Below are 27,702 nucleotides of genomic sequence, written 5' to 3'. Positions count from 1 at the left end.
TTATCAATATATGATAAATCTGGGCTCACCTTACCCCAAATTCCAGACATCTTATCATTTCCTCTGCAAATATTTCAGCATGGAAACTGAGAGATTTTTAATTTCCTAGTGGAAGGGACATTTTGTTTCTGGCTTTATTATTAAGGTCTGGTCTTATTGCATGATGATCACTGAATATTTTATGCACTATTTATACTCTTGGAATATCTGGAATTCACAAGTGTTACATGGGCACTTGTGAAGAAGGTACATTCTCTAGTTTTAGGACAGAGTTCTATCAATATCTAGCAGTTAGATTTATCTTACTTAGTGTCATGGACTAGAAGTAGTAAAAGCAGCCTTCTTATATTGCTTGTAATTTGCTTTATGAATGGAGTTGCTATATTATCCAGTGTAAAAATCCCCATTACTATTATAGATTCTTGTAATTATACCTATTACATTACAAAGTACACTCACTTAATAGGATTTGGGGGGGGTGCTGAATTCCATCTTGTCTAATAGTAAGAATGAGCTCTCTTCTTTCTTTTTATTTGCTTGTTACACTATTTCAATTTTGATCACACCTTCAATTTCAATTTTGATCACACCATTCTTCTAAACATCTTAGGACTTATCATATGTTAGCAGTCTTATCAGTCACATTTTTTAGTTGCAAGCAACCAAATCCACTAAAGCGTTTAAACAGGAAAGGTTATTGGCTAGCTTATAGTAGTTGCAGGAGAGGCAGAGGATTAGTACAACGGGCCACAGAGCCAGGAACAAAGCCTGACTGGCACAGTCCAGGTCAACTCCTATGCCCTGATTTCAAGGGAAACTGAGACATTGAATTCTGGTTTCTACTTTTGATAGGAGAATTCATAATGTGGAGATTTCCCCCCAATATAGGAGGCCTTGCTGGCCACAGTATAATAAATAGCTTCTACAGCAGTTCACTGAAGTTTCAGATACGGAACTTTAACTCCTAAGTAAAAATAGTCCAAGAATCTATAACCACATTCCCCTGATAGCATGTTGTGTGTAGAAGCTTCCTGAATGCACACAGAATATTCTCTAAAAATGCCCCAGCCTTTACCAAAAAATAATACATGATCACAAGTTTTGCTTTCCCTTTCTTCCTTCTCTTAGAATCACACCTTCCTTCTTGTTTTTATATCCAAAGCTCTTATTCTAGGCTAGCAGCTTCTTACCCAGGATACTAGACTCTCTTCTGATAGTTCCCAGCCTTTTCCTGTTCCCAAAGCATCCTACTTACTGCCCATACCAAACTCTCTGGCATTACGTTCTGGAAACCTGGTGTAAGGGTCCAGACTTTGTATAATCTCACTTGGAAAACACATGCTGAGTGACTGCCATGCTGGGCCACGTGCTTGGGGCTGGAGGTTCAAATATGAGTCAGATAAAGGCTAACTTTAAGGGCCCCTCAGTCTAGTGGGGCAGACAGACAACCAAATAGGAAAATACGACATAAAGTGCTATAATTGTGGCACACAGAAAGAGTATCTAAACCAGTCTGGGGCGGACATAAAACCAGTCTGGGGCAGACGTAATCTAGGGAGGCTTCTGGAAGAAGGTACCTCTGAACAGGGTGGGGAAGGATACATCCACTTCTCCCAGGGAAAGAGAGCATTGTAAGCATAAGAAACTGCCTGTGCAGAGGCAGGTCAGTGTGAGGGCACTTAGCACTCTGAGGAAAAGCCGTTAAGTACTTTAAAACGGGATGGCTGGTTCCTTAACAAAGCAGGAGAAGGCCTGCATCTTTGGGCGAGATGTGACATACTGAAGAGATGGGATGCACCTAAAGCCAGTGGGAAGCAACTAAAGGCTTTTTAGCATCTGAGTAAGATCAACCAAGCAACAATACAGGTAGAATGGATTGGAGGAGCTCGCTGCTGGCAGATGAAAGGTTAGCTGTCCCTGAAGCCCATGAGAGAAAGTGAGTGACGACGGTGGTGGCTGCAAGGATAGGGCGGGGTGGGGGGAGAACTTCTGAAGAGGTGTCACAGGGAATCCACTAAACTCAGTGACTATGAGAGAGAGTAAGAGCAAAGCAAGAGTCAGTGAAGATTCAGGATTTCTGTGTTCCTTCGGGGAAGGGATTCTAAAACTGAGGCTTTGAGAGGAGGTGCGAATTTGCGGAAAGAGAGCAGAGTGCTGTATTAAAAGTCCCAAGTCTGGGACACACACGTGGAGGATGTGGCAGGAATCTGGAGAAGAAAGATGGCCTGGCAGAGGCTGAGGAGCAGTTCTGCCCAACCGTGGCACGTCCCCTGCAAACACCTGGAAGCTTTGAAAAACCCTAAAACCTGGCCCCTGCCCCCAGAGGTGTTAATATAATCACCTGGGCAGCGAGATCAAGGCACTACAAGGGACTCTGCTGGGCAGACACCAGTGGAACAGAGAGGAGGATGTCAGGCCTATAGGATGCCCTTCCCCTTTCCACCTCTCCACTGGGTGACTATGACAAAATCACCAACCCTCTGGTCTTAAGTTTCCTCTTCCAGAAAATGAAGATCATAACACTTGGAAGGATTTCAAGTATGAAATAAAATAAGGTGCGTACAGCACCTAATACCATTCCTGGCCCATACTGCAGACCAATGAGCTGCAGGAGTCAACTGCGGGACCACATCTAAGGAAACGCATAGTCTCAGCCACATTCCCAGAGAGCGTGCCTTTGTGTTTAATAGGAAGGAAAACAAGGAACCTCCCAAACCTCTAATGAACAGAATGACATCATTTGTGTCCATGCAATATGCTGGCTCATGCAGCAGCCTTAGAACTGACTGCAAGATATGGAAGGCAGCGTGCCGGCTCAACACTCAAAGCAATGTTCCAGCAGCTATGACTCTTGGTTGAGATACAACATTAGAGATGCAACACACTCGTCCACCCCTGTAGACAAACACTCATGAAGCATCCACTGTATGCCAGGCAAAGGACCCTTAGGCATTCTTTCATTCTTTAATCAACATGATTAAGTACATACTCTGTGCCAGAAACACCACTAAATTCTTGGGAAATCGTGATAAACAAGAAAGAGATGGGCTATAACAACCCTGAAGGGGACAGGCCCTGCTCCTTGACATCTCTTTAGTCCACCCATTCCCAACATCCCCACAGCCACCACCCCTGCCACCCCGTAACTTCTTTCATGGGTTTCAGCAATAGCCTGCCACCTGTTGCAAGCTCCTCTGATCTGTCAACACTCAGATTACAGATTCTTTATTGAATAATCTCTCAGATAGGTGTTGAGCAAACATAAGCTAGCCCATGTCCTACCTTCCTTCCTTTGCCCTCCCTCCTTTTTACTGGGCACTTATTTATTTACTGGGCACTTTCTCCATGCCAGGCACTGCGCCAAATGTTAGGGACACACAGATGAATAAGCCAAGGTTCCAGGCTCAGAGAGCTCACAGAGATCTCTCAGTGGAGACACACCTGTGCGCCCCCTTGCCTGGACTTCACGTATGACTGACTTGTCTCCTGGGCAGTCCTTTGGATGTGCTGATTCCCTCCCGGTCCCTTGAAAATTTTTGTCCAGCCTTCCAATTGGCTTATTAAAACACTGCAGCCAGAGAGGTGAGGTTCTCTGGCAAGACACAGCTGATCTTCAAACAGCAAGTGGAAGGGTGAATTCAGTTTCTTTTTAAAGAAGCCTCTCAAGTGGGTCAGCGCTTGTCTTCGAAGTTGTTGAAAAGTTCCAACCACTAGAGGGCACCAACCAACCCTTGATCTGCTGCTGCGTGAGTGCTACAGTCGCTTCAGTGTCCCACTCTTTGAGACCCCAAGGAGTGTAACCCGCCAGGCTCCTCTGTCCATGGGATTCTCTAGGCAAGAATACTGGAGTGGGTTGCCATGCCCTCCTCCAGGGGATCTTCCTGATGCAGGGACTGAACCTATGTCTCTCATGTCTCCACTAAAATCCTGGAGAGTTTCTACACAGGTTACTCTGCTTCCAGATCTATAATGCTAATATCTTTCACTTTTTCTTAAAATGAGCCTTGAGAACCAGGCACGTTTTAAAGTGAATCCACAGACTGTACTTAAACTGATAAGAAGATAAGGGAGTCAGGACATCCTAATACAGAGAAAACAGGCCACAGATTGCCTTATGAAGAAATAGATCAGAATCAATGACATAAAAGACTTTTTACAACCTATGCTCACTAACTTATTCATCTGCTAAAATCCAATATCCACAGATAACCACAACATAACTTCATATTATTGACAAGCCATTGTTTAGCAGTGGCGTCTAACAACTGCCAGACCATGGACCAGTGAACCAGTGCATCAAACTAACTGAGTATGTGGTGGGCGGGGGGGTGTTTTTTTTTTTTTTAAGATACAGCTTTGAGGACCGCATCCACAAAGATTTTTTAAAATAAGTCTGGAATGGGACCCAGGAATGTGTGTTGTCCAAAGACTTCTGATGTGTAAGAGTCTGGAAGCCACTGTTTTACACTTGGAGTATCAGAAATGTGGAGAGCAAAAGTGAGAGCTGAGTTCAGAAACCTGATGACTAAAGGGTACCTTGCACCTCTGGGGGCCCTGAGAGGGGAACACCTGGCATACTGAAAATTGCTCCCCTGCTTTGTGAAGCAGCAGCTACGTCTGGCCCCTGGAAGGTGGGTAGAGCTCCTTGGGCCTTATAAGTCTCTCCCATGACTTCTGATCTCAACAGGATCAAGGCTGGAGCGAGACCAGGCATCCTGCAGGAGAGGGCCCTGGTGGAGCGGGATCTGCCTGTTTGTGTCCAGCTCTGTCACCTTGTGGTGATGTGCCTTCAGTCGAGTGTCCTTGAATTCCCCAAGCCTTGGTTTTCTTCTATACAAAATGAACGTAATACCCATCTTATTGTTGAGGGAATTCAGGGAACGAAAATCTGCAAAACACTGAGAGCTGGGAGGAGTTCAGTGCCTGAGAGGTAAGGGATGCTGTCTACATGTTGACGTGTATTGTCACTAGCCTGTGAGAAAGAAGAGCAGGACAGCACTGCCACTGACCCCCTGCAAGGCACCAGACCTGAGCCGTCTGCAGACCTATGCTAAAAGATACACCTCATTTAACTCCAGCTGGTGGTGTCCTGGGAGGACTGTCTTTTCTAGTCTGTGGTCTGAACTAATCATTGAGGTAGCACTCATATCCTCACTGTCCAGGTCAAAGAAAGCGAGTCTGAGCTCCCCGGCTGCTGCTACCATTCTTCCGGGGCTTGAAGAGTTTGGTGATGACCTCCACGTGTGCGTGCGTGCTAAGTCGCTTCAGTCATGTCCGACTCTGTGTGACCCCATGGACTGTAGCCCACCAGGCTCCTCTGTCTGTGGGATTTTTCAGACAATACTGGAGTGGGTTGCCGTTTCCTTCTCCAGGGGATCTTCTCGACCCAGGGATCAATCCTGCATCTCCTATATCTCCTGCATTGGCAGGAAGGTTCTTCACCACTAGTGCCAACTGGGAAGCCTGACGACCTCCATATTCAATCCCAATGGACCTTTTGAGTCCTACAGACATTTTCTGCATCTCTCCTACGTCAGATTCTGGTGAGCATCCCCTCTGTCTCAAACCATCCACATCTTTGCTTCTAGGAATCCTAGGAGCCTCTGAGCTCTCCTTCTTCTCTTCTGATGACCCCTTCCTAGTTCTTGTCTGTCACCCACTCACCCATCAGCTTCCCCCAAGATTCTGTATTTACCACCCTACTGGCCCCTCTCCTTTAAGCCCTTTTTGTAACATAAATTATTTATTTTGGCTGCACTGGATCTTTATTGCTGCACACACGCTTTCTGTAGTTGCAGCAAGCAGAGGCTACTCTCTAGCTGCAGTGCACAGGCTTCTCATTGTGGTGGCTTCTCCTTTTGCAAAGCATGGGCTCTAGATGCACAGGCTCAAAAGTTGTGGCTCATGGGCTTAGCTGCTCGGAGGCAGGTGGAATCTTCCCAGACCAAGGAATCAAACACATGTCTCCTGCATTCCAAGGTAGATCCTTTACCACTGGACCACTAGGAAAGTCCCTCCTTTAAGCTCTTCTTAAGTCATTTCATCCATGGCCATGGTCTGTCTGTCCCTGCAGGCCAATGTACCATTTTTATCTCTGTCACTTTCCTATCTCAACTGTGTCTGGACATCCAGTTATAGGATATCCACATGAACTTTAAAATTGATATGTCCCAAATTAAACTAATCATCTCCTCCTATACGCCCTGCCCTATACACATATCCACATCCGCACAAATGACCTTATATTCCTCCTTAACATTAATTGATCTCACGTAGTGGGGTCGCCACATAGTCCATTCTCGAAGCAGAAACCCAGCAATTCTCTTCTCTGTTTTTCTCCCACCGTGCTTAATCCTTCTCCTAAGCCTATGGGTTTTCTCTCTCACACAAGTCCAGCTCAACTCTAACCTCTGTGCAGGACTTCAGCATCTTTATCTGAACCATCGTGATACAAAAAACGTTTAACTCCTGGGTATCAGATTTGTCCCCTCAACCCATGACTGCCTCGCCACTCATCCTCTACCACGCTTCTCACACTTCATGATCTAGACTGTGCTGTAGTTCCTCAAAACCATTTCATGCCCTCATGTCCTTCCTTGCCCCAATCCCTTCACTGAGGGCAACCCTCCCACCTGTTTTCACTTGGCTACCTCTCACTCATTGTGGTGGGCTGGATGATAATCTCCTGAAAGCTTATGTCCATGTGGAACTTGTGAATGTGACCTTATGTGGGAAAAGGGTCTTTGCACATGTCATTAAGGATCTCAAGATGAGACCATCCTGGATTACTGAGGTAGGCCCTAAGTCCGGCGACAAATGTCCTTATAAAAGGGGGAGGAGAGACACAGAGACAGACTCGTGAAGGCACGTGGAGGCAGAGATTGCAGTCATGCTGCCACAAACCGAGAAGTGCTGAGGCCACCAAAAGCTGGAGGAGACAAGGAAGGAAACCCCCCCAGGGCCTTTAGAGGGCACGTGGCTCTGCCAGCACCTGTAGTTTGGACTTTAGTCTCCAGAACTGGGAGAAAGTAAATTTCCATTGTTTTAAGCTACGAGGTCTGCGGCAATTTGCTAAGGCAGCCCGAGAAAACTAATGCACTCACCTTTCGGGATGCAGTTCATACATCATCTTCTCCAGGAAGTCCTCTCTGATTTTTTCCTACCATCACCCCACTGCTGCCTGCTTATATCTGATTCCCTTCTTCTGTCTGTCTCACTTGAGAAACTCCTGAAAGGCAGCATCTGGGTTCTGTTTCCCATTTTGTAACATGAGGGTCCAACACTGTTTCAGGAATAGACCAGGTGTTCGACCAGATCAACACATGTGAATCTCAGTTCCTGTGTACCTCCTACAGTCTGAACATCATGCCAGGAACTTCACAAACATTCCCTCACTGAGTCATCTCAATAGCCTAGGAGGTAGATACCATCATCTCTGCTTTATAGACATGGACACTAAGGCACAGCAACTTGCCCAAGGCTATTTGTAAACAGAATTTATATCCAGATCAATTTGATGAACATGAACATGGCATTTTCAAAAGACCAGTGGCCAACTAGAAGAAGGGTATATTGGAGAACAGCAGGGAAAAGACTGGGTCGGAATTACACACTTGTGAGACAAAGCCACTGTGTGTGTACACGTAGGTGTGTAAACAGTAATGAGGGTCGGAATTTAGTAAACTCCAGCTGATCTAGCTCATAATGTGGCATAAATGTATCACAGCAGCTTCCATTCTGAGGCCTGGGAGCAAGGGGTGCTGTGGTGCATGAGGGCTAAGAAAGGACAAACAGGAAGAAGGGGAAATGGGAAGGGAAAAGAGAGGGAGGAGAAGGATAGTTCTGCCATGTCTGGAAACAGAACATGTATTTCTTCAGCTTGTCCCTCCCCCCACCACCTCTTATGCACATGTCTCCACCCTATCTCAGAGCGTCAGTGCTCAGATGCTGTCTCAGATCCCACCATGGCACGTCACCAGGTACAGGAGGCTTCCGCCCCCAAAAATGCACCCATGTCCTAACTCCTGGAACCTACAAGTGTATGAAGGCCAAAAAAGGGATTTTGCAGATTTGATTAAGCATTTTGATATGGGGAGATTATCCAGATAGGCCTTAAATGCAACCATAAGCATCATTTTTTTTTTTTGAAGGTTCTGTTTTTATTGATTAGATCTAGGTACAGTTGCAATCTTTCCATCATACATAAGATATACATCAAACAAATAACATACACATAATACAAATGGGAGTGAATGACCCACTATTGATCAGACATATTCTGGTAGCTACACAGTATTGTCCTATTCTTTCTCTGGTAATATTGAGTTTGGAAGTACGTCAGTCCTCTATTTAAGCTGTTGTATATCTAACTGTCCAAATTAATTTAATCTAGTAAATGGACAATAAATATTTACACAAACTTGAAGGAACACGCTAGGTTTATTACATAAGTGACAAGAACAGAATTCATAATTATATTTTAAAATGTTTATCTGGCTGTTTTTTTGTGGGTTAGATTGATAGGGGGCAATGCTTAAGTCAGGAATGCGCTAAGGATGCATAAGGATCCTTTTATAAGAGAGGAGCAAAAGGAGATTTGACACAGAGAAGAGGAAACATCAAAGTGACCATAGCAGTGGGGACTGTAGTCATGTGACCACAAGCCAAGGGGTGCAGGTAGCCACGCAGCTGAAAAGGTAAGAAACAGATTCTCCTCTAGCCCCTCCAGAGGGAGTGTGGCCCTGCCAACACCTTGATTTCTGCCCAGTACTACTAATTTCAGACTTCCAACCTCCAGATTTTGAGAGAATAAATCTCTGTTGGTTTAAATCCCCAAGTTTATGGCAGCAGGAAACTAACACATCTGCTCTTCCTAAATTACCTCCATCTCATTCAAAATTTGTTTTCCTGACAGCCTTCTTCAGTTTGGTGTGAGAAAGAAATCAAAATCCAGTTACATCAATTCAAGCTAATGAGAGACCCTTAATGGTCTCTGCGGCAATGACGTTTTAAAAAGGAGGGCATTTATAACTCCTCAAATTAATGTCGAATCGGTACAATTAGCATAAAGAAGCAAGCTGAACAGTAACCACAAGCAGTAAGGTGGAAATTTAGAGAAGTGGACCAACAAACAGGCAAATGAGGGATGGGATCTGCCTTCAGGAACTCGCCCCTTACTCGGGGTCTTCTTTTCACTTGTGAGAACTTATAGATTCTCCAAAAGTTTTGTGTTTATTTTCAGTGACTCCAGGGTTGGCCTGCACAGTGCCAAGCACATGGTAAATGCTGATTCTAGCGGTGGATGAATCAGAAGGCGGCAGGTGGAGGGGGATTATTGCCCATGACAGAATCTGTTAACACTCCTGTAATTTTCTCCTCTTCCTGAATCTATCTTCACCCAAACTTCTGTTACTTGCTGCAATCTAAAATAATTTCTGATTGTCAGCAACGTATACCTCTTAATTTTGTGTGCAAAGTTGCCCTATAAGCAGATGAAATCTTTAAGCTACGGAAAGAACTCCCCTTCGTACACTAAGCTGAACCTCCCTGTGATGACTTCTGGATGTTGCTCAAGTCAATACAGAGCAAAAAGCTGGAATTATCAGCCCCAAGAGAAAAGCCGGTTGCCTAGAAAAATCAAAGCCCACAATTGACACCATTCACGGTATCTTATTATTTATTTTTATCTTTTAATTTTTTATTTATCTTTATTATTATTATTTATCTTTAATAGAGAGCTGTCATAGCTCAGTCAATAAAGAATCTGCCTGCAATGCAGGAGAACGGGGTTCAATCCCTGGGTTGGGAAGATCCTCTGGAGAAGGAAATGGCAACCCACTCCAGTATTCTCGCCTGGGAAATCCCAAAGACAGAGGAGTCTGGTAGGGCTACAGTCCATGGGGTCGCAAGAGTCGGACACAACTTAGTGACTAAACCACCACAACACCTTTAATAGACTTTCTAAGCGATGTTAATGTCAAAATATGGAAAATAATTCCTTCACCTCGCCAGGAATCTCCCTAAGAGTGTTCTCACTCAATAGTTGTATTTACACCTCCCCTAGTTGGTTCTTGTAAAAGTCCCAAAATAAAAGATAAACTATTACCCTATGGGGCCTGTGACAAACTGCCAAAATATTTCCCAAACTCTTCTCCCAGTTTTCCTTCCTTCATCAAAACTACATTGAGCATCTACAACTGGCAGATTCTGGGGAGACATGCAGGAAATAAATCATCGCACATAGCAGACATTACTAAGGAAAATATTGCAAACACCCATAGAATACTATGAACAAGCAGTGCTACAGAGCTCCCTGGTTCATAGGAAGCCTTTCCATCTGTGCAGTTATGACAACCTGAAAGTCCCTTCTTCCTCTGCTGCTATCATTCTAGGGGATCCGTTCCTACCTGTGATTTTCTGGTAGCCTTCAGCTGTTAAATACCAAATGTGTATGTGTTAGTCACTCAGTTGTGTCCAACTCCTCATGAACCCGTGGATTCTAGCCCTCCAGGCTCCTTAGTCCATGGAATTCTCCAGGCAAGAATACTGGAGTGGGTTGCCAGTTCCTTCTCCAGGGGATCTTCCCAACCCAGGGATCAAACTTGGGTCTCCTGAATTGTAAGCGGATTCTTTATCATCTGAGCCACCAGGGGAGCCAAATGGTAGCCTCCAACTTCAGCTGAGTGGCACTTCTGAAGTCCACAGAAATCAACTTGGGATCTTGTTCAAATGCAGATTTGGATTCTGCTAGGTCAGGGGAGGTGCCTGAGGTTCTGCACTTCTAATGAACTCCCAGTGACTACTACTCCGTTGGTCTGAGGACCACATTTGGGCAGCAAGTGATTAGAGAACTTCCTTTCTACTTAAAACACAGTAAAACCAACTTCTGAAGGCATCTAGAGGCATGTGTGTAATGCTTCAAGACCTCCCTTAAGGATAAAGAAGCTGAAAACATTTGAGCCACTGGATAGACTAGGGGGCTGATGCTTCACTGTGGTTTCAGAACTGCTACCTTATTCAGGAAAAACTGCCAGGTACTATATCTAAAAATAGACCTAGAAAGCAAAGAACTAAATTGTGTCAAGGTGAAAACAAAGAAAATAAAGACCGAAGTCCAGGCAATCACTCTATTAGGAACAACAGTTTCCCCACGTCTCTGGTCTCCTTTAAATTGGGGTTCAGATAAAAGCCAACAGTTCAATGTATGTCCTTATGGTTGAAGAGACCACCTGTTATTCCCATCCCCAGCACCCCCGCCCCTCCAACTGGTCACCTGGCTGCTCTGACAAGCCCCTGCCACATACTTCCTGTTGAGGTCCTTGTTGAGACGAGATTACTACTCATGATTACAGAGAAGAGAAGAATTAGGAATGCTGAGTAAGGAAAAGTCCAGAGAAGTCACCCACCCAATAGGAGGTGTGCTGCTAGGCACGGAGAGTGACTGTTGTGTTGAGGCTACTGTACCGGGTCTTACACAAACACAGACCTTTTCTTCTTTATTAGAGAACACGCCCCTGAACCATGTCCCTTTCTGTGCGGTGCTCCCGGCTTCTGACTCACATCGGGGCCCACAACATGCTGTTACCACTGGACTTGGGAGAAGCAGGAGCTCGTGGATAGAGGCCCGAGGACAAAGCTGACAGCGGTCACAACAGCCAGAGGCAGCAGGCGCCCGACAGGGGGTCTGCCAGTCCTGAATCACAGCATCCCTGCCGGGACTCTCCTCACGGGAACAGAGGAGACAACTGAGGCTGTGGACCCTGGAGTCACACAGCAAATCAACACAAGCTTGGGCATCAGCTTGCTGTGCACCATGGTCGTTCCCAGGTCCCCTTGAGGCACCTCAGGTTCTTTGGTGGGAACATGGGTGTGGGACTTGATGCTCTTCTGGGTTTCTTCCGGAGAACAGCCTGTGTGGTCCCACATTCTGAGAGCCTACTCACTTCAGAAATAGAGCCCAAGGTGGATTTGTCCTTCAGGCCTTGTCCTCCTGAGACTTCGGAAGTACAGGAGACACTATGGAGAAGAGTACGGAGATTGCTTTAAAAACTAGGAATAAAACCACCATAGGACCCAGCAATCCCACTACTGCGCATGTACCCCCAAGGAAACCAGAATTGAAAAAGACACAAGTACCCCAGTGTTCAATGCAGCACTATTTACAAGAGCTAAGACATGGAAGCAACCTCGATGTCCACTGGCGGATGAATGAATAAGGAAGTTGTGGTACATATACACAATGGAATATTACTCAGCTGTAAAAAGGAATGTATTTGAGTCAGTTCTAAAGAGGCAGATGAACCTAGAGCCTATCATACAGAGTGAAGTAAGTCAGAAAGAGAAAGACAAATACTGTATATTAATGCATATATACAGAATCGAGAAAGATGGTACTGACGCTCCTACAGGGTAGCCAAGGAGACACAGACATGAAGAACAGACTTTTGGATTCAGTGGGGGAAGGAGAGGGTGGGATGATTTGAGAGACTAGCATTGAAACATACATGTCACCATATGTAAAAGAGATAACCAGTGTGAGCTTGATGTATGACCCAGGGTACCCAAAGCCGGTACTCTGATAGCTTGGGGAGGGAGGTGGGAGGGAGGTTCAGGATGGAGGGTACACACGTATCCCTGTGGCTGATTCATACTGGTGGATGGCAAAAACCCACACAATATTGTAATTATCCTCCAATTAAAATAAATAAATTTTTAAAAAAGGAGTACAGGAAAGTCAGCTGCTGTTGTGTTTTCTCCACTCTCTGACAAGACTCCTCACCTTTCCCCACTTGACAAAGCCCCCAGTCCCACTAATGAATCTACAAATCTGTGGATTAAGACAGGAGGGAGAGAATTGAAATCACCCTGAACAGACTTAGAGCAATTCAGCTGACATTTCCAAACACCCATTAGATTTTTTTTTTTCTTTCAGTTCAGTAACCCTTCCCTTTCCCAAGCTTGCAAATCTGCAGCTTCTAGAGCTGGAAAGAAATAAAAAAGGATCCATTTTTCAGTGTTTGGAAGCTATATGTCAAATCTATGTAGCTAATAATATTAACAATAATAAACATTTTCTATTTATGATTGCTGTATTCTCCAACAAAGGTCTTCAGGCCAGGAGTCTAAGCACAGACTAATATAGAATTAACATCGTCTAATTTCTAAGCAGTCTTACTTCCTAGCTTTGCTTTGATTTTGATGCTAATGTTTAACTCACTTGAAATGACCATGCTGTTGAGTTGAGGGGCTTCTGCACTGGGAGCCTTTTTCAGCCTCACATCCCTGGGACACAAAGCTGGCCACCAAGCACTAGCAGATGTCACCTGTGGGGGGGGGCATCTAAAGTTCCCCCATCATTTGCCTAATTTTGGTCGACTTAACAAACCTCAGGTAAAATTACTGGGGCTTTTACAGGGAAAGTGAAGCTTTCTTAGTGATGAGAAACACTATGAAATGAATGAGAATATCACACAACAGCACAAACCCCACAAAACACCACTATGTGAGAACCACGGCAGAAGTGGTTTCCAGGCAAAGTAAAAGCATGAATTGAGTAAGGAAGCTTTCTTTTAGGTGTCTTGCCTATATTTACATCCTTCATCCCAGTGATCACCTTGTGACCTAGTAGATCCAGTAATTATCTCCAATTCACAGAAGAGGAAACTGAGGCATGGCAAGATTCAGTGAACAGCCCAAAGTCTCGGAAGTACAGGAGACACTATGGAGAAGAGTACGTAGATTGCTTTAAAAACTAGGAATAAAACCACCGTAGGACCCAGCAATCCACCCAGGTGGTAGGTGGTGGAGCTGGAATCTGAGTAACTCTTTGGCTCCAGGGACCATAGCTCTCATTATTCCACTCTCATTTTGAGGGGAAACTATGTCATCATCAGGGGACACTTACTTTATCACCACCCTGGGGAGAAGGAGTAAAGGGCAGGTGACTATGAGGGTCCCAGCACCCTGTTTCTGGCGGGGTGAGTAAAGCCTAAAAATAAAACATATCCTTTCCCTCACTTGAATGAAAGGAGGGCTTCCCAGTCTCCCAGAAAGGACTGCAGCCATGAGGACCTGGTAAGGAGGGCCACCTTTACACCCCACTTCCACTCACCTACCCACCTTCACTTGGGCCCCCGAACCCAAACAAGGGGCCCTGCAGCCCTCGGCAAGCTCTGGACCCTGGATTCCAAGCAAAGACGAGAAATTAAACAGTTTGCACAGAATGAAATTTGGCCGGTGGAAGGTGCCTGCAGCTGGCGGTTAACACCAGCAGTAAGAGGATCAACTCCTAGTCCGCTGGTTTAAAAAGGGGGTGGGGGTGAGAAGTGTGCACGCTCCCTTTTACCCATTCACGTTAGTTAATTTGGATGATAAGGGTTCGTGTTTAATCCCTTTGTGTGCCAGTGAATATACTGAAATCGACAACCCCTGAGAGGGCACTGGTGGCGGCAGAGAAACCTGCAGGAGGGTGCGGGTCGTGTCCAATCTGTCGTGAAGTAGAAAAGAAACGTCATGAGGAGACTGAAAGCAAGAAGGAGAGGGACACCCTTGGGGTCCTCCGTGCAAACCCAGCCCCACACCTTCCAGGCTGCAGCAGGTGGGCTGCTGGCTTCCTGGGGGCGCAGCTCCCCAGACCAGCCTCTGCGCCCTAGGGGCTCACCAGGTGCCACTGGAGAGCAGGGCTCCCCCCTAGCCACCTCTGCTGAGGACTAACGACAGACACCCGAAGGGAGAGCCCGGCCCTGTCACAATCTAGAGAGAATTTAGGCAGAAAGGTGGGGAGCAGAAAGGGAGGGAAAGATGTGTAAGGAGAGGTCTCAGTTGTTCTCAACTGGAACAGGTTAGAAAAAAAGGGAGAGCTCGGTGGCTCTAGAGCAGGTCATAAAACAAAAACCATTTTTATAGTTTCCATCTGCAAGAAAGCTCACCCCCCACCCCACCCACGGCCCTCAAGCCTGGAGCCCCCAGAGTGCGGGTGGGTTCCTAGGCAGCTCGTGTGAGCGGGGCCTGGCGGTGGGGGAGGAGGCCCCCGGCTGCTGGGCCCTGCTGCCCGCAGAGGCGCAGGCGGAGCGAGTTCCCAGCCACCGCCACCCCCCTCCTTCCCCACGGGCCGTCCAGCAAATTTCCTCCCTCGTTTCGGTCTGTGCCTTCCCTCCCTCCTCCTCCCCCGATATATTCGCTCTCTAAAACCATAAAAAAGAGATCAACTTCCCTAACTTCACGGAGCCCTTTTCAGTGACAAATATTGATGCCCAAAGTGTCTGCGCTCTCCCGCCCCCAAACGTTAAGAAAAGGCACCCGCTAAAGGGGGACATAAAAAGTTAACAATGCTGTGAAAATATGTTTGCAGAAAATAGACAATCGTTGGATTAAACGTATTCAAGTATGAAATAATGCCTTTTTGTGTCAAAACTTGGGCGATGGGCGGGTACAAAAGTTCCCTGTGGCAGCGACTTGCTCCCTTTGTGAGCCGTGCGCTTTGGCGTCTCCACTTGGGCGCATTACTTAGAGCCCTCTAAGCGCGATTGTTTCTCCCTTTCTAATGACATTTACCGGATCAAAACATGCTGTTAATTCGATCAGAAGGCTTCACCCTCCCTGACAAAGCCACAATAATTTCTCCTGAAGTTTGTTAAATTGACCAAAATTAGGCAAATGAATAGGGGTCTGTCGGCGCCCCCTCTCGCCGGTGACGTCGCATAATGCTCGCCGGGGCCAGCTGCATTCCCCCTTTTCTTCTCGGCCCACTCTTCCCCGTGTTGCCCCCAATCCTCCCACCAACCCCCTCTCACACACACACAGACAGACACACACACACACACACACGCACACACACACACACACACACACACACACACACACCCCTGCCTGTCTTCCTCCCCCACCCTCTGGCATTATTAAAATTTAGCCCAATGAAACTATTCATACTTTTCAATGGACATTTTCCGTATAGGATAATAGGCTACAAATTGAGCCTCTTCCCCCCGCGAGGAGAGAGCCAGAGGGAGGAGAAAAGAAAGGCAGCGACGTGGTCAGGCAGTGGGGGCAGCGTCGCGTGCCAAAGACTGGCGGGAGGGGCGAGGCGAGGCGAGGGCCTCGTGTGCCAGCGGCAGCCCCACACCTGCCGGGATGTCCGGACAAATAAAGCGGGGTAAACAAAAAGGGGGGAGATGGACGTGTCACCAAGTCGTGTGAGAAAAGCCTGGGAACAAACGGGGCGCCTCCGTCTCCAAGAGCTCTCCCTTGAACCCAGCGGAACAGCCTATTAAAGGCTTACTTAATTACTTTAATGACTCTGGACAGGCTTTAAAACGCACTCGGCGCTGGGACTGTGGGCTTGCTGGGATTTGTAAACAGGCAATCGTGTGAGACTCAGCGGTGGGACTAAAGGAGGCGACACTGTTTTGTGAGGGTCCTCACCCCCCGGTGCCCACAGCCGCTGCGCCCCGGCGCTCGCTCACCGGCCAGCGCCGGTTTACCGCCTCTTTCCCACCCGGGCTGTTGCCATGCAAATGTTATTCCCCCCGCTGGTCACGTGTCCTTTGAAGGGCCACGTGGATTAACAAAGCTGATCTGCCCCCAACTCGCCCCCCTCGGCTGCTAAATTTTTTTTTCTTAACTTACAAAAAAAACCCAAAACTGACCTTGAATGCATGCATCCCCCAAACGCAGCTCCCCTAATCCTATGGAATAATTCAAGTGGTGAATGCACTTGGAGCCCTAGATGACCGCTTTATAAGGCAGACCCTCGTAGTTGGGAGGCTACAGTCTACCTGGGACACTCGAGGAGGCACACAAGGGGAAAATCGGACGGGTGCCTCGCGCCACCACCTCTCCCGAGGGCGCGTATTGATCAGAATGTCAGACAAGCTCAAGGAACGCAAAGTGAGTCGGCTGAGTCCAGATGGCTCTTGCGCCTTATGGGTGGGGGTGTCTGACTCCCAGAGCCACCACCTGGCTGGATCGACGAGCCGGGACATGGTCACACAGGACTTCTCCTGGAGAGGAATCCTGAGTGGTTTGGGAAGGGAATGAGTATAGCTAGAGGGGACTTCGCAGTCGGGGTGGAGGCCACATCTGGAAGCTGGTGGCCACCTCCCCATGGCCCTGGTGCTCAGCAAGGCGGTGTGACCCCGCAGAGGTTAGAAGCGGAGTGCATCAGCAGAGATTCGAGAGGACAGAGCTCACGTGACCCAGTGTAGGGGGACAGGGGCCTGGGGCGACTCCTGGGGCAGCACTGAGGGCTTGCAGATGGCTGTGCCAGCCGTGCCTTTGATGATTTTATGGGCAAAGACATCCTAAACCGACAAACAAACCTCTGTTCTCAGAGAACCCCCGTTTCCCACAAAGTGATAGAAAAGCGGAGGAGAGACCGGATTAACCGCTGTTTGAACGAGCTGGGCAAGACGGTGCCCATGGCCCTGGCGAAGCAGGTAATGTTGGCAGCTGAGAAAACGCTGCTGGCGCTGGGGATCCTCTGATGCCGGGAGTCTGGAGCCGGAGAGGGCCGTAGGTGCGGGCTTTCTGCCCGGGGGGGCCCTGAGAGCTGAGTTGAGCCCCAGGCGGCCCTGGCGCAGATCCACAGCGGCGCCCCCGCTCGGCTCGATGGTCCCCTCGGTTTAAAACGGTGCACCCAGCCTCCCCGGGTGAGCCCGCACCATCTGGGCCGCTTCCAGGAGCCTTTTTGTCCTTCTGCAGAGTTCCGGGAAGCTGGAGAAGGCAGAGATCCTCGAGATGACCGTGCAGTACCTGAGAGCCCTGCACTCCGCAGATTTTCCCCGGGGAAGGGAAAAAGGTGGGCAGGGAGTGTGCGCCACACAGAGCCCTGGGGGTGGCAGCGGGGGAAAAAAGTGGTCTCTCAAGCTCTCCTCTCTGGATGCTGCGGGGGGCGGGGCCCCGAGTCCTGAGAAAGCTAAGGGGGACTGGAGAACAGGGGTCTGGCGATACAGGTTCTGAGGCCTCCTCTTAGGTAGGGAGGGGTGAGGTCGGACTCCTAAGGAAAAGGAGGTCGCTGGCTTGCGTTTTTTCCAGTCTCCAGGCTGGAAAGAGAGGGGCGGGCCTCGAACGGAAACCAGCCGGAAAACGTGATGGGAGGGGCTTGGCATCTGCCTTAGGCTCCGGGTCAGGAAGGGACCACTCACAGTTTTTCTTCTCCGTTTTCCTTGCCCCTCCAGCAGAGTTGCTAGCAGAGTTTGCCAACTACTTCCACTACGGCTACTACGAGTGCATGAAGAACCTAGTGCATTACCTCACCACCGTGGAGCGGATGGAGACCAAGGACACCAAGTACGCGCGCATCCTCGCCTTCTTGCAGTCCAAGGCCCGCTTGGGCACCGAGCCCGCCTTCCAGCCGCTGGGTTCGCTCCCGGAGCCGGATTTCTCTTACCAACTGCACCCAGCGGGGCCCGAGTTCGCAGGCCACAGCCCGGGTGAGGCGTCCGTGTTCCCGCAGGGCGCGGCGCCGGGGCCCTTCGCCTGGCCGCACGGCGCGGCCCGCAGCCCCGCGCTGCCCTACCTGCCCAGCGCTCCCGTGCCGCTCCCGAGCCCCGCGCAGCAGCACAGCGCCTTCCTGGCGCCCGGGCAGGGGCTGGACCGCCACTATCTGAACCTCATCGGCCACGCGCACCCCAGCGCCCTAAACCTGCATGCGCCCCAGCACCCCCCAGTGCTCTGATGCCGACAAATCCCTCACACTGCTCTGCGCTCTGTGCACTGCTTGGGAGAAATACTGTATATTGTACAAGTGTAAATATTGTCCTGAAAAAAAAAAAAAGCTGAGTGGGGCAAAAGCGAATTCGTCTTCTGAAGGATCTCCCCCTGGCAATAAACGCTTTCTGAAAGTCCGAGAGAGAAGGATTCCTTGTTACCTTTGCTCTTCTAAAACCCATCCCCTCCGAAGGGTCTCAGGCACGAGGCTGATGCTGGCTGAGGTGATGACCCTCAGTTATTTGGGTAGAGAAAGGGGTGGGTCGCCGCGCGGGGACGGAGAAGGCGAGGAGGCCAAGTGGAGGGGTCGCTTCCAGGCTGGCTTCGCGGTTCCACCCGCGCTCCAGACCCGCCTCCTCCTCACGCGCACCTTGGGCATTTGCTTAGGAGAAGGGCGGCTGGGAGGCACAGGGCCCACGGCTCTCAAAAAATACAAATTGAAGGATCCTCTCCAAGCTGGCTGCTGCAAACTCTCGCCAGCTCCCATCTGGGTGCTCTTCCCTAACCCGGGAGAAGGCCTCGGACGCGCGCGCACGGGCGCGCGGGGAAACCCAGGCCCGTGGGATGCAGCGACTAGGTTTACAGCCTCCACCTGTCTGGTTAAAAATATGTAGAGGAGGTGGCTTCTGAGTGCGGCTTAAAAACAACACCCGATGAAGCTCATCTTCGAAGGACAGACAATTGTCTTTCTGAGCGCCCGAGGGCTCAGAAAGCTGAAGCTGCTTTTGGTGCACTGATCAGCTCAGCTTCGGGGCGCTAGGCGACCTGGTGAGAGGCTGTTCACTCAGCCAATACCTACAACCAGCCACTGGGGCGGGACTGAGATGCTGGGCTCCTGGTGAGAAAGGCTTCTCCGCCTTTTCCCGGGGGAAGGGGATGTAAACTTTTCTTGCTCCACCCAGAGGATAGGAACGTTTGGGATTTAGGAAAGAGTTGGCTAGCGATCTTCAAGCGGCTTGTAGTTTTCACTGACAGTTGGATCTGCCTTCCCCACAAAACAGTGGTACATTTAAAATAGAGCAAACTGAAATTAGGTTTTTCTAGGACCCAAAGAGCAAAATGAGCCTCATTGTTGTTTTAGGTTAACAGGTAAAATATACAAGGTATTCAACCCATTAAAGTTGTGTTTGTGAGAATTATAAAATTTTCCTCCATTGATTTTTTTTGTTTCTTTTTTGTTCCCATTCCTTGTGATGCCCTGTAAATAAATAACTCGAAATTATGTAGCAGATTTTCCTGTTTTCTGAGGCCATTTGGCTGAACTAGGATGATTTGTCATAGCTCAGATTAGCTGGAGTACAATAATTAACTTATTCCATTTCTGTGGAGAGGGTTTAAGGGAGCTCTGACCTAGACTGTTTACTAAGGTCATGGAATAGGATGACCACAATTTATAAACTATCAAACTTGATTACACAGAGACAGGAGGACCAACACACACACACAGAAACACACACAAAACCACTTCACTATGTTGTCCATAAAGTGAAACTTAAATACGTACATTTTGGGGGCAGGAAGAATCTATGAACATTAGAAAAGTTCTTTCAAGTCAGGGGTTCTTGCACTACATGTCAGTATAATGCTTACCTAGAAAATGTAAGATGCAAACCAGTATCTCTTCCCTTATGAAAGGAGAGTCAGTGTAAGACCAGGAGGCCATTTGGGTAACAAATATACATTGAGCAATATGGGATGAAAACAAATTATGCAGAAATGGGAGAATGCATGGTGCCTATTATTGGAACACATGTCTTACACCCGTTTTTATCAGCGCTGGGTACAGAATATGAAGAAGGCCTTTCAGGCTTTTTTCTCTGAGCATTAAGCCAATCTGAATTCCCTTTGGTAGTGAAGCACTGAAGATATAGTGTTACCCTGGAAATATAAATTATTAATAGATTCAGCATTTTTGTCACTTCTCAACTGTTAACCAAATTAGACAAAACTTTCTTTTGCTAAGTAGATTTTCTCTTTGGGATTAGCTTTGGGAAAGCACAGGCCACCACAGTAAAAAACTTTGGTCATTTACATATAATTTTGCAAACTTCCACTGGCCCATGACAGTCTTTGTACCTCAAATGTTGGTATTCTTGATTTTTTTTTTTCCTTTCTCATTTAACTGTGGAGGATAAAACCCTGCTTTGGATTTACAATGACTTTAGGATAAAAGTCTCCCTCCCCTTTCTCTCCCTCTCCCTTTCTGTGTGTGTGTGTGTGTGTGTGTGTGTGTGTGTGTGTACGTGGTGTCTTTTTCTGAAACCTTCATCCAAAGTTCCAATTCTCTAGGCTTGGCCAAAAGTCAAACTTTGCAAAACATTAAAAATGTCACTACAAAATGGAATCGATTTAAATCAGATTGTGACTTTACTGTGTTCTTCCTGTACTTTATGTGATGACACATCACTTCCAGCCTCTCTGTCCCAAACCCCCTGCCTACTCCCCTCTCTGTCTGAGTCTCTTATACCCAATCCCTCCACTCTTTCTTTTAAGTAAGTTGTATAGTAATGGTTTCCAAGAGAGGCTCAACCAAACCCAGAAATAACAAAAAACAAAAAACAGTGGGTTTGGCTGGAGGTGACCCATTGTGATGCTTCTGAAAGGGGCAACCTCTTGTTTCTTGGGCTTCATCCTTGAGTGGGCAAGAATAAAAATAATCATCCCCATGAAATCAAAGGTTTTCTCCAGAGGCTTGAGGAACAAAGCTGATGGCTGGGTGCTTTGCCCTGTGGCTCTGTAGGGCTACAACTAGGCCCTTCGAGGCCCTCCAGCCACCTCAGTGGAAAGGGCAGTAATACAGAGCTCACTTGTGCTTCCAAGCGTTATTGAACAAGCAGGGCCGAGTCCCAGTGGGGGCCCAGTAGTCTGGCCTGCTAGAGACCAGGCAAGAGAGGTGGAAGAGCAGCCCTGTGAGTGTCCACCTGACCCCACAAAGGCACAGCACCCTAGGAACGTGGTAATGGGTATCTGCACAGAGTAACACATCAAGAAAAGTAAGGCGAGATGGGGCAGGTAGTAGGAGCTCAATAAATACGTGTGGAATGATACTGTTACAGGGAGGAACTGACTCCATCTTGGATCTGTCTCTTATACTTTAACCTCTGCTTCCCATTGCTTTTGTTCACTAAAAGGATACTGTCCACACATAATGCCCTGCCTAGGGGAACCCTGCCCCTCTGCCTGAATGTTAAACCAAAATGCCCTTTTTCAGGACCCCGTCCACCTGTGGATGGCTACAGGAAGGAAGAAATTAACACAGTCCATCCCTGGAGCAGGCCATTCCAGGAGATATTTGCAAGATTAATGGCCTTTTTTGCTTTACTTCCTCAGCCTCCCTTCTGATCTATAAAAGAACCTGGCATTCAGAGCCCAATAAGATGGTTATTTTGAGACATTAGTCTGCCATTTTCTCCGTCTGCTGGCCAAATATAGTCATATTCCTTGCCTCAACGCCCCATCTCTCGGTTAACTGGCCTATCATGCAGTGAGCTTGGATTCAGTAACAACACTATAGTGCTGAAGCTCTTGGATTCTACACCTCCCCTAGGCCTCTTGTTTCTGGCCCAAAGGCCCCTCTGAGCTTCAGCAGGGACCAGAAAACACTCGTACATCCACCCAGAAATCTCTGGAACAATCTACATACACTCTGTCAGACAGGGCAATGTCCCTGCCTTTGCCTAGAAATTCTACCTTGTGCTCTGGCAGCAAAAGACATGCTTGGCCCGCTTGATTAAGGCAGTCAACTCTTCCCAAAGGCTCACCTAATGCAGTGGCCCAAGCCAGGATTTGAATTCAAAATTAGCCTGATAAGAGTTTTCCCCCTTTCACACAGGCAAGATTCAAGACAGGGCTGAGTCTATTCCACTCTCCTTCTTACACCAATAGTTGTTCAGACTACCTGGATTTGCATTCCAGCTCTGGGGCTTACACTTTTGGGCAAACTGCTAGGCCTCTCTGCATGTTTCCTCATCTATAACAATAGAGATATTAAATGTGCATATAACCTCATAGGGTTGCTAAGACGACTAAATGAATTGGTACATTCCAAGCCCTTGACAAAGTGTGTGGCCCACAGTGAATGTTCATTAAATGCTAGCTGTTAAGACAATTAGCTGTTTCTCTCTCCCTTCTCCAAAGAGTCAGATCTTGGGACCACCTCAAACTAAAAAATAAAGCGTCAAGGCAAATCACAAAAAAAATTTTGAACCCCAGGGCTCTTAAATCTCAAGGCTTATTCTGATAGAGTGACATTCTTCATTTAGCGCAAGTGGGGGTGGAGCTCAAATTCCCTCCCATGGTCCATCTGAGGGCTCTGAGCCCTACTCAGACTGAAACCAGGTCTCCCGCATTGCGGGCAGATTCTTAACCATCTGAGCCACCAGGGAAGCCCGTGACTGGTAGTCAGAGCCCCCTAATAACTTTGGAACACTATCTCTTACACTCTTTCCAATATAGAAATTTGGCTTTATGTTACTTTGTGACAGCTTTTTACCCACATTTCTATATTCTCTCTCAAAGTACACATTCTAATGACTATTAATGTACAAACACTGGCTGTTATAGATTCTTTTCTGGATTGTGGAGTAAATAAATAGATTGATTTAATATTCCTTAAATACACTTTCTTCGGCAGCTTTATGTTCTTCTCAGCATTTCCCCCATTTTTTTCCTATTCCAGGCTTTTATAAACCATATTTGTCACCTGTTTGCTCCACTCCTAGCTCCAGACTCACCCCCTGATGCAGGTTAAAGTACTGCTACAGACTCTTAGCTCCCTGGGTCCGGACCCCTCACTCTCACTCGCTTTCTCACTTGACGTTTATTTCTCATCCTCTGTGGTTTTCTGATTGCTCCGCTCCCCATATCTGATTGTCCATGTACCCACAGTCTGGTATAAGAATGATCTCCCTGTGTGTGTGTCCCACGGGGAGAGGTATTACTGGGGTAACACTCTCAACACCTCTCAGCGGTCCTTTCACATTCTTCAGTTAGCCCATCAGAGAGTTTAGAACGTGGACCCAGGCACCTCACCCTGGCCCCTTTCTCTTTGGGCTCCAACTTGCCCAGAAGAAGCAAGCAAGCAAGCATTCCCATCTGATCTGGCTGGAAGATTTCAAGCTCTTCCTATGCTTTTGATGGGTTCGTTTAATTCTAAGGTGAAGTGTTGCAAGCCCACTCTCTGCACATGGATGTCACATTCTCTAATCAGTCACAAAATAGACATGTTTTTCCTTCACCTGACACCTATATCTACATCCTAAATGAGCACAGGTAGGAGGGGGAAAAATACTTCTATTTATTGGATGCTCTAAAACCACAGAACCTGGGTGCCTATAAGTGTGCAGTCAGGAAGGCGGATACACATATATGCCTGCATGCAGCAAGCGGTGTAGGCTTAAGAGTGGGCGCACAGGTGGCTGCTGTGTCCACAAGTGAGCGTGGAAGGGACGAACTGGGACCAGAGAAAAGAGCAGACCACTGAAGAGAACGGCTAAGTTAGAGCTTGAGGGACTCATCTGTTTCTGGCTCCCTTGGAAGATAAGAAGCAATCTTTATCAAGGTCTGCAAATCTGTCCCATTATTATCACTAGCAAATCCTCTATACAGTGGGAAGAGCTGCAGCAAAGCAGAAGAGAGGCAGTAGACAGCATTATGTTGATTGGAGCTGTGGGAGGTAACAGGAAAGTTGCCCAAACCACACACCATGGGGTGGGAGACTTGGGCAGGAGCCCTGGGGCTGAGCTGTAAAGAGATGGTGGGAGGGAAAAGAACCTCAAGGGAATTGGGAACTTGAGTATTTTTGCTGTGCCCTTCATGTACTACATTTAGCTTAAAAGCACAAGCCAATAAAAATATTAGTTAAAGCTTTATAAGTATGATGAAACTTTCTTGCTACAATATTGCTAGGAGCCTTTTCCCAATGTTTGATGAAACAAAAGTAAGCCTCCTCTACGGCTGGTCTGTCGTAGGCTTATCAGAAGATGTCTTCCACAGTAAAACACTTCCATTTCTACCCAGTAAAAGCAGAACTTTATATTTTTTACATTAACATGGTTTCTATTTTATGTTAGACTATATATATCTGTTGTGAAGATCTTTTTTGTACAGTTCTTCTGTGTATTCTTGCCGCCTCTTCTTTTTTTTTTTTTTTATAAATTTATTTATTTTAGTTGGGGGCTAATTACTTTACAATATTGTAATAGTTTTTGCCATACATTGACATGAATCAGCCATGGGTCTACATGTGTTCCCCCTCCTGGACCCCCCACCCACCTCCCTCCCCATCCCATCCCTCTGGATCATCCCACTGCCCCGGCCCCGAGCCCCTGTCACATGCATCGAACATGGAATGGTGTTCTGCCCCACACATGATAATATACATGTTTCAATGCTATTCTCCCAGAACGTCCCACCCTCACCTTCTCCCTCAGAGTCCATAAAATTGTTCCATGCATCTGTGTCTCTTATTCTGTCTCGCATATAGGGTTATCGTTACCATCTTTCAAATTCCATATATATGCCTCTTCTTAATATCTTCTGCTTCTGTTAGGTCCATACCATTTCTGTCCTTTATCGAGCCTATCTTTGCATGAAATGTTCCTTTGGTATCTCTAATTTTCTTGAAGAGGTCTCTAGTCTTTCCCAATCTGTTGTTTTCCTCTATTTGTTTGCACTGATCGCTGAGGAAGGCTTTCTTATCTCTCCTTGCTATTCTTTGGAACTCTGCATTCAGATGGAAATATCTTTCCTTTTCTCCTTTGCTTTTCGCTTCTCTTCTCTTCCCAGCTATCTGTAAGGCCTCCTCAGACAGCCATTTTGCTTTTTTGCATTTCTTTTCCATGGGGATTTTCTTGATCCCTGTCTCCTGTACAATGTCAAGAACCTCTGTCCATAGTTCATCAGGCACTCTGTCTATCAGGTCTAGTCCCTTAAATCTATTTGTCACTTCCACTGTATACTCATAAGGGATTTGATCTAGGTCATACCTGAATGGTCTAGCGGTTTTCCCTACTTTCTTCAATTTAAGTCTGAATTTGGCAATAAGCAGTTCATGATCTGAGCCACAGTCTGCTCCTGATCTTGTTTTTGCTGACTGTATAGAGCTTCTCCATCTTTGGCTGCAAAGAATATAATCAATCTGATTTTGGTGTTGACCAGATAATCACGATGGTGTGATCACTCATCTAGAGCCAGACATCCTGGAATGTGAAGTCAAGTGGGCCTTAGAAACCATCACTACGAACAAAGCTAGTGGAGGTGATGGAATTCCAGTTGAGCTATTTCAAATCCTCAAAGGTGATGCTGTGAAAGTGCTGCACTCGATATGCCAGCAAATTTGGAAAACTCAGCAGTGGCCACAGGACTGGAAAAGGTCAGTTTTCGTTCCAATCCCAAAGAAAGGCAATGCCAAAGAATGCTCAAACTACCGCACAATTGCACTCATCTCACATGCTAGTAAAGTAATGCTCAAAATTCTCCAAGCCAGGCTTCAGCAATACATGAACCGTGAACTTCCAGATGTTCAAGCTGGTTTTAGAGAAGGCAGAGGAACCAGAGATCAAATTGCCAATATCCGCTGGATCATCAAAAAAGCAAGAGAGTTCCAGAAAAACATCTATTTCTGCTTTATTGACTATGCCAAAGCCTTTGACTGTGTGGATCACAATAAACTGTGGAAAATTCTGAAAGAGATGGGAATACCAGACCATCTGACCTGTCTCTTGAGAAACCTGTATGCAGGTCAGGAAGCAACAGTTAGAACTGGACATGGAACAACAGACTGGTTCCAAATAGGAAAAGGAGTCCGTCAAGGCTGTATATTGTCACCCTGCTTATTTAACTTATATGCAGAGTACATCATGAGAAACGCTGGGCTGGAAGAAACACAAGCTGGAATCAAGATTGCCGGGAGAAATACCAAAAACCTCAGATATGTGGATGACACCACCCTTATGGCAGAAAGTGAAGAAGAACTAAAGAGCCTCTTGATGAAGGTGAAGGAGGAGAGTGAAAAAGTTGGCTTAAAGCTAAACGTTCAGAAAACTAAGATCATGGCGTCTGGTCCCATCACTTCATGGGAAATAGATGGGGAAACAGTGGAAACAGTGTCAGACTTTACTTTTTTGGGCTCCAGAATCACTGCTGATGGTGACTGCAGCCATGAAATTAAAAGACGCTTACTCCTTGGAAGGAAGGTTATGGCCAACATAGATAACATATTTAAAAGCAGAGACATTACTTTGCCAACAAAAGTCCGTCTAGTCAAGGCTACGGTTTTTCCAGTGGTCATGTATGGCTGTGAGAGTTGGACGGTGAAGAAAGCTGAGCGCCGAAGAATTGATGCTTTTGAACTGTGGTATTGGAGAAGACTCTTGAGAGTCCCTTGGACTGCAAGGAGATCCAATCAATCCATCCTAAAAGAGATCAATCCTGAGTGTTCATTGGAAGGTCTGATGTTGATGCTGAAGCTCCAATACTTTGGCCACCTCATGCGAAGGGTTGACTCATTGGAAAGGACCCTGATGCTGGGTAGGATTGGGGGCGGGAGGAGAAGGGGACGACAGAGGATGAGATGGTTGGATGGCATCACCAACTCGATGAACATGGGTTTTGGTAGACTCCGGGAGTTGGTGATGGACAGGGAGGCCTGGCGTGCTGCAATTCATGGGGTCGCAGAGAGTCGGACACGATTGAGCGACTGAACTGAACTGATATATATCTGTGATCCAGCCTTATTATTCTTTCTAAATATAATGTAAAGTGTAATTAGTGAAGAAAAACTTCTATAAGGGGTAGCCATGGAGAGGCTACTGGTGGGCTATTGTAGCCCTGGTGGGCTACAGTCCATGGGGTTGCAAAGAGACACAACTGAGCATGCATGCATGCACATGGAGAGGATGCACACAAGTCTTAGGACTACAAGTTACAATGCATCTCTCTACTCTCTACTTTTTGGGTGTATTGTGTGCTACATACTGGCAGCAACAGTAACAGTTG

General features: G+C 47.0%; 2 protein-coding genes across 8 annotated transcripts in view; one reads left to right on the top strand and one right to left on the bottom strand.

The window, feature by feature from the left end:
• ACSL1 (acyl-CoA synthetase long chain family member 1) overlaps positions 1 to 27,702 on the bottom strand; it is a 275,902-nt gene that overhangs the window by 184,863 nt on the left and 63,337 nt on the right. The gene's annotated exons all lie outside the window — the stretch shown is intronic.
• On the top strand, positions 16,067 to 18,847 carry HELT (helt bHLH transcription factor). Of its 4 annotated transcripts, none has more exons than XM_081521842.1 (4): positions 16,067 to 16,150; positions 17,328 to 17,432; positions 17,698 to 17,794; positions 18,177 to 18,842. In XM_081521842.1, exons 2-4 carry the CDS (start codon positions 17,415 to 17,417, stop codon positions 18,671 to 18,673), a joined length of 612 nt encoding a protein of 203 aa, XP_081377968.1. In that variant the 5' UTR covers positions 16,067 to 16,150; positions 17,328 to 17,414; the 3' UTR covers positions 18,674 to 18,842. The 4 variants fall into 4 exon arrangements, with proteins under 4 accessions (XP_081377968.1, XP_081377967.1, XP_081377965.1 ...); XM_081521841.1 differs by having other exon boundaries at positions 16,074 to 16,150; positions 18,174 to 18,847; XM_081521839.1 differs by lacking the exon at positions 16,067 to 16,150 and adding an exon at positions 16,215 to 16,884 and having other exon boundaries at positions 18,174 to 18,842.

The sequence above is a fragment of the Giraffa tippelskirchi genome, chromosome 8 (assembly GCF_054371585.1).
Source record: "Giraffa tippelskirchi isolate mGirTip1 chromosome 8, T2T-mGirTip1v1.2.pri, whole genome shotgun sequence".
Classification (NCBI taxonomy): Eukaryota; Metazoa; Chordata; class Mammalia; order Artiodactyla; family Giraffidae; genus Giraffa; species Giraffa tippelskirchi.
This window is presented reverse-complemented; position numbering and strand designations above follow the sequence as displayed.

Coding starts and splice junctions, on each gene's coding strand:
- HELT (XM_081521839.1), top strand. CDS start 16,858: ATGTCAGACAAGCTCAAGGAACGCAAA. Junction 16,885..17,327: donor ACAAGCTCAAGGAACGCAAA/GTGAGTCGGCTG, acceptor CTCTGTTCTCAG/AGAACCCCCGTTTCCCACAA. Junction 17,433..17,697: donor CCATGGCCCTGGCGAAGCAG/GTAATGTTGGCA, acceptor GTCCTTCTGCAG/AGTTCCGGGAAGCTGGAGAA.